This window comes from Equus asinus, chromosome 2 (genome assembly GCF_041296235.1).
Source record: "Equus asinus isolate D_3611 breed Donkey chromosome 2, EquAss-T2T_v2, whole genome shotgun sequence".
In the NCBI taxonomy this organism is placed as follows: domain Eukaryota; kingdom Metazoa; phylum Chordata; class Mammalia; order Perissodactyla; family Equidae; genus Equus; species Equus asinus.
Window position 1 is genome coordinate 127024713 of NC_091791.1, and position 12138 is coordinate 127036850.

The following is a 12138-nucleotide window of genomic DNA, read 5'->3' on the forward strand; positions in this document are numbered from 1 at the left end:
ATTAAAAGTCAGAAAGAGGGGCTGGCCCCGTGGCCGAGTGGTTAAGTTCACGCGCTCCGCTGCAGGCGGCCCAGTGTTTCGTTGGTTCGAATCCTGGGCGCGGACATGGCACTGCTCATCAAACCACGCTGAGGCAGCATCCCACATGCCACAACTAGAAGGACCCACAACGAAGGCTACACAACTATGTACTGGGGGGCTTTGGGGAGAAAAAGGAAAAAAAAAAATAAAATCTTAAAAAAAAAAAAAAAAAAAAAAAAAAGTCAGAAAGAGTTCCTGGCTGTGAAATGAAAAGTTTTCAAGTATATGCTAACAGTCCTGAACTGCCCCAAATTGTACAGTCTCCAGTTTCTATAATCTAAGGAGATTAGCTCAAAATTATTATGTTTTAAGCCACGGCTTACGTGTTAAATTGTTCCCACGCTATTTCAAAACACATAATTTCAAGTTATTACAACTAACAGAAAATTCCCTGTTACACAGACTCCTTGAGGGAACAAAAGTGAAAGATAAGGGCTTCTCTCTTTACACTTATCTTCATGTTCTCATAAGAAAATCAGGCTTCAACCTTCGGGAGACACTGGGTCCAGTAAACTCTGACTCACAGGCGTGAATGGCATCTCCACACAGAGATTCTTAAACTGGGGTCTCTATAGCTGACATTATGTGGTATCAGACAACAAGGAGACATCAGGGGCCTCACAAACCCTCCGGCTTTTCCTGCTGGCTTCAGATTCATCACTGAGATCTGTAAGAAGTTTCCCATCACCACTAGCACCCCAACTGAAACAGTTTCCCCACCACTAGCAGTGAGTTCCTCTACTGTAGAAAAGGGGAGGAGGAGTAAGTACAGAAAAAGGACTTGCCCAGAGAAGGGACTTCAGCATTTTCTTTAATTCTTTGCTATGAAACCAAGAAGCGATACTCAAAGCCCAGGCCAGACAAAATGATGGGAAACTTGAGTGAGTTACTGGGGTGAGAAGGAAAGAGGAGAGTAGGTTAGGTTTGTTTACTCTTTCACAAAGAAGTCCCTTCCCACAAGGGGAGACCAATGGAATTCTCATAGGGAATTATATGTCTACTGTCAGCCTATCAGCCAGGACCATTTTGATCAGAATTACTGAAAAAAAGGAAGCCCACCTTACAAGTAGGCAGAATTTATACAATCTACTTATTTCAGCCAGAGAGAAGAGAAATATAATCCTTCTTACCACGGGATTTAAGTTATACTAAATTGCTGTTAAAGGACTAAAAATTTTATTTCAAAATAGTTCTTCCATTTGTCAATTTAAACCATGGTATTTGTTATGTAATACCTGGTTAACTAAAAATTATCCAAGGCAAGAAAAGCACTAAACATACCTTTTGCCAGAAAGGCAAAAAGAAGTCTGTTGGTTCAATATTAATACATCAAGTCAATAGATCAAAGGAGAAAAAAACCATGATCTTGATAGGTGTCAAAAAGCTTTTGATAGAATGTAATATGTAATCCTGATAAAAGTACTAGTAAGTAAACTATAACTGAAAGAATATCTCCTTACATGGTAAAGAATATCCAGTCAACAGCCAGAGATGCTCTTAACATCTAAACATGACTTCCCATTCAAGTCAGCAAGACGTCAAGGACGACACAATCATTACATAATCACAGTGGTCTGGAAGGTCCAGATAACTCAGTCAGGTGAGAAAAGTAATAAGAATAAACTACTGGAAATAAATAAAATTATCACTGTTTGCAGATTATAAAATTACTTTCCTAGAAATTAAAAAATTATCAGAATTAATAAAAGTTTAGTACAAAAGCTAAATTTAAATTAGTTCAGAAAAAAATCCAATAATAAGCAGCTACAAATATCTTTGGGATAAAAGAACACCATTCATAATAACAACAGGCAAAAGGTTCCTAATCTTAGACATTTAAAAAAATCAATATATAATATATATACATAAATATATATAAAATTATATAACTACACAAATTACATAAATTCATATTTCTATATAACATGTAATATACACATGTATATAACATGTAATCTCTATATAGTGTCTAAATACTTGAAGAGGAAAATTAGGCAAAAGCAGTAGGCAGGTGATTCACAGAAAAAATACAGATGGCTAACAAACACAAAAATGTTCATTTTCATTTAGTTATCAAAGAAATGCAAATGAAAGGAAGATGCTCATTTTGCCTATCAAATTGGAACTAGTTTTTAAATTTAAATTATATCACCCTATTGAAGAGGATTTGGATGAATGAACATTCTGACACATTGCTAGTCAGCAGAAGGAGGAACAACTTATTTGGAGGGCAAATTCACAGAATAAATGTTCATACTTCTAGGACTTCTATCTCAAGAGCCCTGTAAATAAATCCTTATGAAAATCAAAACATTTTTATAATAGTGAAAAATTGGGCATCATGGTATACCCAAACAATAAAATGCTATGTAGCTATGAAGAATCATCTTTTCCAAGATTAACTGATGACTTGGTATAACATTCCTGATAGAATATTACACGGCAAGAGAGCAGGATAGAAAGCGCTCTGTACACTACGATCCCAAACTGATGAATCACCTGTATGGAGACACTGATTGTTGCCAGGAGCCAAAGCACACCAGGGGCTGGAAAAGCCAAACACTCATCTTGCTGATCTCTGCAGACTGGATGGCCATGTTACACTGTTCTGGCCCATGAGACATAAGCACACATCTTCTAGGGGTTGTGGGAGGTGGACAGACTTATGGGAAAGTTTATGCTTTCCTTACAAAAGGGACAGATGAAGCTGATTTCCTTGAATGGAAATATAAGAGAGCTCCTGCAGCCATTCTGCAACTGTGAGTGAGAGGCCAAGGGAAGCGCAAAGGTGGTGACCTTGACACTGTTGAGTTTCTGAGTCAATGCTAGCAATTGCCTGTTTCTGGATTTCTTATTTAGTGAAGAAAATAAACTCCTATTTTGGGGGGCCATTAAAGCTGGATTTTCTGTCATAGGCATCTGAATACAATCCTAACTGATATATATAATGCCTAATAAAAACTTCAAATTGTTAATAATAATTATTTTTGAGTGGTCAAATTACGGTTGATTGTAATTTTTCTCCTTGTAGTTAGTTAACATTTTTAACAATATATAAGCAGAAAAAAACAAAACTCAAATATCAGGCACATGGCATGCTGTAATTTTAAAAAGATATATATATATACTCAAACAGCATGACTTAATCCTGGGCTGGGAGTCAGAAGACCAATGGGTGGCCCAATTCTCTGATAGCTAGCTATAACCCTGGCTTTTAGCTTAAGCTGAATTCAGGTTCCCTATGAGTAAAATGAAAACAGAGGTTCTTGAATTTTTTGAGTACATGTTCCAGACCCCTTTGGCTGTCTGGTGAAGTCAGCAGACTCCTCCTCAGAACAATGTTTTAATCACAGAAAATACATAAGATTACAAAGGGAACCAGTTATTCTGAAATCGTTTATTATAATATTAAAGTGCTAATTTGTGAACTAATAATATATATGCCTCCTTATTAACATACTCAATAAAAAGATCTAGCAGCAGGACAAATAACACCATAATTCTGAGGTAGTGATGAGCATAAACGACATTTGAGAGATTGGGAACAAATGTACTGTGACGAGAAAGTATCTGTGACTCCTCTTGGTGAAAGGTCTAATACTACTGTCGTCTGCTGTTTACAGTCATAATTGAAGGGAACAATAATTGAAGGAAATGATAAACTGATAAATCAATCGGAGACCAGTGGGAATCCATGCAAGTTCACAGACCCCCTGAATTCTTGGAGGGCTCTTTGGAGAGTCTGTGGAGCCCAGGTTAAGATCCCTCCATTAGATGCTCTTGAAGACCTCTTCCAGCTCTGAGTCTATGAGCCCATTGAAAATTAGGCTCATTTACCTAAATTTCAATATTATCTACTCAGTGAATGTTAATAGATTGATTTTTTTATAGTTATTTCTGAAAGAAAATAATTTAGGTGATTAGTCTCCATGTTTCTTTGATGAGGATCATTCTTTACATTTAATACAGCTAGAAAGAAAAGGAAATTTTTTAATATTAAAGAGGGAAAAACTGAAAAGACATATTCAGTGAAGCATTTGAAAACACACACCTTTTTAACATCTAAAAGCAAGACAAACAATGATGTACTCCACCTCCTCCCAATTTGTGCTTAGAGGATAAAGAACAGTTGCGCAGCCCCATCACACAGGTATTGACAGATCAATCAAAGGCCTGGCTCTTCAGCAACGTCCTCTTACGAGCTAGGCTCTTGCCTCCTACAGTCCTTGTTTCAGTTCTGCTCATAATGCAAACCTTTCTTAAACATGTGTATTCTTCCCAGTATCATTTCACCTGCTGAGAGAAGCTCCTGCACCCTCCACCCCCACCCCATACACACACACAACATGAGGAGGGTATGGTCACTTGCTTAAAAACAGTAGGCCACACGGCATCTTGCCTTTATTGTTGTTCCAAACAACAGACAATCCATGCGTCTTACGATCTTCAACCAGTTCTTGCTACCAATGAGTGAAAACCCTTCCTGAAACAAAACAATTAAGCGAAATTAAAAACAGAAGCAAAAAAGGGACATGAAGAATAGCTTTGGTGCACCTGCTTCCTATTAGAAAGTTGTATATTTATTCATTCTGTAACTTGAGCACAGCAGAAATGACTCCCTATCACCAACTGCCAAGGATGACCCTTCTAATAAGTTCCGTGTCCTAGTGCTCTTCCTGCACGACCCAACATTAATAGTTTCAGCTTTTGTTCCTTTTAATCTTTTCATATTGAAAATCAATAAAATATTAAAGATAGTAAATGTCCATAGTCATATTTGCTATAAAATGCATTTCTATGCCTCTACGATATGCTAAAATATGAGTTTATATTCTCGAAAGCCCGAGGTTTCCATTAACCTAATTAATTAACTGCTCCGACACATCCCTGACTATGAGATTTCTCTTCATGGGAATGTAATTTTCAGTTTCCTATGAATGGGAAAATTGAAACAATTTGTTTTTCAGTGCTGAACGTTTAGTTCTTCATTTCAATCTGAAAAAACAAAAAAGGCAAAGGGGGCAGCAGAGGGCACACAAGTCTCAAAAGAGAGACAAACAGCTGGATCCCAAAGGTGAAAAGAGGCACTTTTTCTGTAGCTTATTAATAAATAGAATTGACCATCTAATGATTATGGCAGCTAATAAGCTCCAATGATGCTGTCAGTGAATTGCCTAAGTTAAGCAGCCCTTTAAGTTAGAACCCAGGGAACTGATAAACTGACCGCTTGTAAAACCAGCATGCACACTTTTGTCTGCCTTGTAAAGGAAGCCTGCTGGAGGAATCTGAGAAATCTCCAAGTCTTTGAAAACAAAAGAAAATGCTGTCCCTCATCCATTTGAACCCTCACAAAATCTCTCTTCCTAAATCTGAATATGATGAAAGTTGCGACCTCCACAGAAATTTACAGCCTAAAAAACTGTAGGTTAATTCCTTGACATTTTCATTTAAAAAAGAAGTAAAAAGCCATTTCTAACATGTTGATTCTAAGAATTTTCTCACCAATAGTAGGTTGTTTTTTTTAAACAGAAAAAGTAGACAAACCATCTGTGATTTCATCTTAAAACTCTCTCAGAATTAGCAAAAAGAAACGCGTTCATTATTATATCCCAAACATGTAGATACTCTATTGTAGTTTAAAATTGCAGTAGATAGGGAAACTGGCACTCACCCACGTGGCTGGTGGGAGTGCAATGTGGCACAACTCCTACGGAGGGCAATTTGCCAATATCAAAATTACGAATGCATTTACTCTTTAACCCAGCAATGGGAATTCATTTCCCAGATTCACCTGCACACACATGAAGTGATGCATGGACAGGGTTAAGCATTTCTGCATTTTTAATGGTGAAAGATTGGAAACAACTCAAGTATGCATCAACAGTGGACTAGTTAAATAAAGTATGGTATTCTACTCAACAGAAATCTATACAACTGTAAACAAAATAACGGATGTTCTATATCAGCGCTAGCCAGCAGAAATATAATTTGAGCCACATATGTAATTTTAAATTTCTACTAGCCAAATTTTAAAAACAAAAAGAAATTGGTAAAAGTAATTTTAATATTTTACCTTAACATATCAAAAACATTATTTCAACATGTAAACAACATAAAACAGTATTAATAAGATAGCTTACATTCTTTTTTTGGTACTAAGTCTTTAAAACCCAGTGTGTGTTTTACACTTATACCACATTTCAATTCAGATGCTCTATTTTCAATGGTTAAAGTGAAATGTAATCCGACTAAAACAATAAAGTTGAGTCTAATGGGAAAATACTTTACACTGCTTCCATTTTAAATCTAAATTTAAATTAAACTGAATTCTGTTTTTTAGTTGCAGAGGCACATTTTAATTGCTCAGTAGCTACACACAGCCCATAGCTACCTTCTCAGACAGCACAGTTCTATTATGTATTGATCTCTAAGGTATATTGTTCAGCCAGAACACAAGTTACAAAACAATGTCCACAATATGCCACCTATTGTGTAAGAAAAGGAGAGAACATACAACATATATTCTTATTATTTGCCTATACTTACATTAAAAAAAATGGAAGGATTAGTACACAAGACACTAATAAAAAACTATTGGTAGCAAGTGGGAGTAAACAGTGAAGATGGGGGCAGGGATGGGAGTGAGAATTTTTACTACATCTTTTTGTATTGCTTTGATTTTTTTTCTTTAAAGATTGGCACCTGCGCTGACACCTGTTACCAACTTTCTTTTTGTCCTTCTTCTTCTTCTTCTTCTCCCCAAAGCCCCCAGTACATAGTTATATATTCTGGTTATAGGCTCTTCTGGTTGTGCCATGTGGGACGCCACCTCAGCGTGGCCTGATGAGCGGTGCCACGTCTGTGCTGAGGATCCAAACCGGCGAAAGCCTGGGCCACCAAAGCGGAGCGTGCGAACTTAACCACTCGGCCACAGGGCTGGCCCCAATTGCTTTGATTTTTTGAACCACATAAGCCTCTTATGCATGTGTATGGGAATATCTGTGCAAACAAGGATACCCATTCCAATATGGCATAAACTCAAGGAAGAGGCAGAAGCAGGACCTAAAGAAATGATAAGTCTATGGGAACTCTGTATTACCTTTACAACTTTTCTGTAAATCCAAGACCACTCTGGAATAAAAAGTTTATTAAAAAAGAAAACAGGGGGCCAGCCCTGTGGCCGAGTGGTTAAAGTTCTGCATACTCCACTTCAGCAGCCCGGGTTCGCAGGTTCGGATCCTGGGCGCAGACCTACTCCACTCATCAGCCATGCCGTGGAGGCATGCCACATACAAAGTAGTGGAAGACTGGCACAGATGTTAGCTCAGGGCTAATCTTCCTTACCAAAATAAATAAATAAATAATAAACAGTTCTTGGCCCTGGGCTGATCTTACCTTTTTCTATCTCTAGTTCAGTTTGGGTTCTGTGGGACATCTCCACTTGGCTATTCCACAGATCTCTCACATCAACTTGCCCAGACTGAAACTTGACAGTTTTTCTCCACACATGTTGCCACTCCTATGGGTTGTTGCCTCAGTGAATGGCACCACACACCAGCCAGTCACCCAAAGTGATCAACCTCATACGATACTTGACGATTCCTTTCCTCACTCCTCCCTCAACACCAGTTAATCCCCAAGTCTTAGAGATCCTAACCCCAAACAGCTTTTCATCTGACCATTCTCACCGCTGACACTGGCCCTGCTGCATCAAGCACCACCAGTCCTCCCCAGAACTACTGCACTATCCTCCTAACTGGTCCCCCTTCCTCCAGGCCCAGTTTCTGCATCTAGCTATGCTACTGCCAGAGTCGTCTTTATAAAACAGAAATCTCATGAAGTCACTCCCTTTCAATACCATCCCCTCCCTCACCACCGCCCCCCAAGAAACACCTGCAAGATAGAGCCCAAGTTTCTCATTGTATATCAATCTCCACATTTGGCTTCTGCCTTTCACGTGTGATTATTTCCTTCATCTCTCTTATAAACCTTGTCTTAGCACCACGCCAACCCCCTGCAGTTCTGCAAATGTGTCGGACTCCTCACACCCTGATGTCGTGGTACAGACTGTTCCTGAAACAGGCTTCCTTTTTCACTGATCTTTTAAAACCCAGCTTTATCTCAACCATTCCCCCCAAGGCAAAGTTGGCTGGGGTCTCAGAATCCTATGCTCTCTCGGGATCTTGTTGTACTTATCACACTATATCATAACTATTTACGTGACTTTCTCCCTGATAAGAATGAGGAGGAATTTCCAGGCAGGGCAAGGCAGGTTCTAGAATATGTCTTATTACCCCTTGAATCCTCAGCAACTATCACAGTGTTTAACAAATGCTACTGGATTGGCCCCAGCAGCCACTCAGTTCAGGACTCTAAACCAAGTCTCCGTGTGCAGCGGCCACGTGGAGAAAGGTGCGGCCTTCCTCCCTGACGACCTCTTAGTTGAGCCACTTTATGGCTCTTTTTTGTCCATGTGTCCAAAGCATTTTGCCTTAGAACTTCATATATCTCTTCTCTCTGCCTCTTCCCTTGGCTTTTTGCCTAATTAACCTCTAATCATAGTTCATTTCACCCCTAATCTCAGCTGGGTCACCCCACTACACTTTCCCATAGCACTCTACATTTTTCTTTCATAGCATTTATCACAGTTTAAGTGTGTGTATCTGTACTGATTATTTGCTTAATGTCTCTTTTCACTAGACTATAAGCCCCATGCACGCAGGGGCTATATGTGTTTTACTCACGACAGTCTATATAGCACCTATTATAGGGTTTGACACTAGAAGATGCTTCAAAAAGTTGAGTGAATGAAAGAATGAAATGATATTAAAATTAATTAAGAGAAATTTCATGCCACTATTATTTCTTGGGAGCAATGAGGTTCACAAATTTATTACCTGTCCAATGACACAGAACATCTTAATTTTATTTGACTTATACTAATCTTGTCCAAGATTCAGAAAGAGCTTTTTCATCTAATGTTTGGGGATTTAGTAAAGAAGTCTGTGTACCTAACCACTTGTCATTCATATATTCCTAGATTTTAATAATTAATCTGCCTATCTTTGAAAATCCACCTCTTTGAATCTCCTTTAAGGCTTATCCATCTGGCGAATTGAGTTTAGTTCAACTGATGGCTCCTCTGTGCAGGCTGTCCTGACTTTCGCAGACAGTAAGTGACCTGCTCTGCACTCCCACAGCACGCTGTGCCTGCTGCTGCTAAGACACTCACTGACCATCACTGAGCTCTTGCTATGGTGGGCCTCTGTGCTAGGGGTTAAAAAAAGACACAGAATCTGCCAAAGTTGGGGGGAGAATGCATCAGAATCACCAAGGGAGCTTCTTGCTCTGGTGCCTGCGATATTGTTCCTCTATCCTGTCAAAAATCACTGCCATAAGAGCTCACTGTTAACTGATGAGAGTCTGTCATGTCCTTTTGAAGTGCTGGGGCAGAAAAAATAGTTGGGAATTGATAGGACAAGGTGGGAAGGAAAAGACAGTAGAGTACTCCAGAAAGTACCAAATTTACCATCAGACAAAAGAGTAGGAGCCAATACCAAGAAATCATGTCTGTTAAATAAAAAAAGAATGCCAATCTCTGAAATCCCCCTACTTCCTTCGAGCACACTTTGACCCATTCCCTCATGCTGTCCAGCTCTGGAAATCTGCCTGAGGTGCAGTGGCAGAAATGCCACATGATTCCAAGGTGGGGCGCCACACCACAATTTTATATAAAGAGAGCCTCAAGCTTTGGTTTTCAAGTATTATACATTATGAAGTTCATTTCTAGATTTTAGTTATCCATGTTCTCCTTGGCCTCTGTTATCATAAATAATTGAGTTACCATAAAGATAAACAAAAAGGAAGCCATCAAAAGAGGGGAGAAGAGGAGCAAAATGGCGGAGTGAGCTGACGGGGGACTCTCTCCCCTCCAAACTACAACCAAAACCTGGAACAACTGAATTTCAACCAATAACTCTAATAATACAGAGATTGTCAGAGACCCACAGCACCAAAACGACGGAGGGTGGAGAGGCTGGAGCCCCCTGTCGGAGGAGCTGGAACGGGGTAGGAGAGAACTTCGCTCCCTCCCCTAGAGACTGGGATCGCTGCCACAGGTGATGGAAGGAGCAGGGGAGGGGCCACGCATCTGCAGGATCGTCCAGGACTCCCACCGCCAATGCAGCAGAAACCCGCTAATGCGGGAAAGCTTTCGCATGGGGGAACCCCATCAAGCGACGGCCCCGGGAGACCAGAGAGCGAGAGCTGATTGGGATCCAGGTTGGCACGCAAGAGAAAGTGCCCCTCCTACCCCCAAGCCCCACTGCACGGTGCCATCGCGGCTGAAGGCAGAGGGCTCAGAACGCGTGCCTCTTGACCCCCATCCAGTGCTGGCAGGCTGTAACTGCAACCAAATAATACCATCATACGCAAAAACCACTCCTCTAACATTCAGCAATTTATAAAAGCTCCAGTCCAGAAGGAAAACAACAAAAACACAGAATTAAGTCCTGAGGACTTGGAAATAGGTAAACTAAGGGAAAATGAGTTCAGAGTAGCTATCATCAAAAAACTCAATGAGGTAAAGGGAAATATAGAGAAACAAGTCAACAAGTTCTGGAGTTACTTCACAAAAGAGACAAACTATAAAGAAGAATCAATCAGAAATATTAGAGATGAAAAATATAATGGATCAGATAAAACAGAATACAGATTCCCTGAATGCACATGTAGTCACCAGAGGAGCAAATTAGCATAATTCAAGATAGACAGGCTGAATGGCTCCAGACAGAGGAAGAAAGAGAACTAAGAATTTAAAAAAATGAAAATAATCTCCGAGAAATAGCAGATTCAATGAGGAAATCCAATTTAAGAATTATCGGAAACCCGGAGGGTGTGGAAAAGGAAAATGGAGCAGAAAGTGTGCTCAATGAAATTATAGAAGAGAACTTCCCAAATCTAGGGATTGAGGGAGAAACGTGTGTGGAGGAAGCTTTCAGATCTCCTAGATTTGTCACTGTAAAAAGACCTACTGCAAGGCATATAGTAGTAAAAATGCCAAAAATGAAGGACAAAGAAAGAATACTCAGGGCAGCAAGACAGAAGAAAATAACCTACAAAGGAACTCCTATCAGACTTTCAGCGGATTTCTCTACAGAAACCTTACAAGCTAGGACAGAATGGAAGGACATATTAAAAACTTTAAAAGATGAAAATCTTCAGCTAATAATACTCTATCCAGCAAAAATATCCTTCAGATATGAGGGAGAAATTAAATCTTTTCCAGACAAACAAAAGTTAAGGGAATTTGTAACCAAAAGTATTCCACTACAAGAAATCCTCAAGAAGGCTTTCATACCTGCAAAAAGAAATAAAGGGAGTAAGGAGTCACAAACCACAGAGTAGGGAGACAAATACATAGAATCTGAATAGGATAGCAAATATTCAACTATAGCATTAGGATAAAGGGAAGGAAACCACCAAAGCAAAGATGATCTTATCACTCTAACCACAAACTCACAACACGAGTTGTAATAAGACATGAAAATAATAATTTAGGAGAAGAACAGGAAAGGGACTAAATCAGTCTAGGCCAAGTAAGTAAGAGACCACCAGAAAATGGACTATATTATACACGAAATTCTAAATACAAACTTCAGGGTAGCCACTAAACTAAAGAACAGAACAGAGACACAAAACATAAATAAGGAAAAATCTAAGAAACCCAGCATAAGAAATTGCAGAAGTCAATGGGTAGGCTAAAAGACAGGACGAGACACAAAGGAAACGCAGGAAAACTGGATAAGGAGCAACAGTATGACAGCATTAAGCCCTCATGCACCAATACTCACCCTCCTTGTAAACGGACTGAATTCTCCAATAAAAAAACACAGAGTGTGGGGCTGGCCCCGTGGCCGAGTGGTTAAGTTCGCGCGCTCCGCTGCAGGCGGCCCAGTATTTCGTTGGTTCGAATCCTGGGCGCGGACATGGCACTGCTCATCAAACCACGCTGAGGCAGCGTCCCACATGCCACAACTAGAAGGACCCACAACAAAG

At 39.7% G+C, this 12138-nt stretch overlaps 1 protein-coding gene across 1 annotated transcript in view; it reads right to left on the reverse strand.

Moving 5' to 3' along the window:
- Positions 1-12138, reverse strand: part of REC114 (REC114 meiotic recombination protein) — an 88092-nt gene that overhangs the window by 7644 nt on the left and 68310 nt on the right. Inside the window, exon 3 of the mRNA XM_044764572.2 lies at positions 4481-4564. Within this exon, the coding sequence (XP_044620507.2) occupies positions 4481-4564 (84 nt within the window). The remainder of the gene's footprint in view (positions 1-4480; positions 4565-12138) is intronic.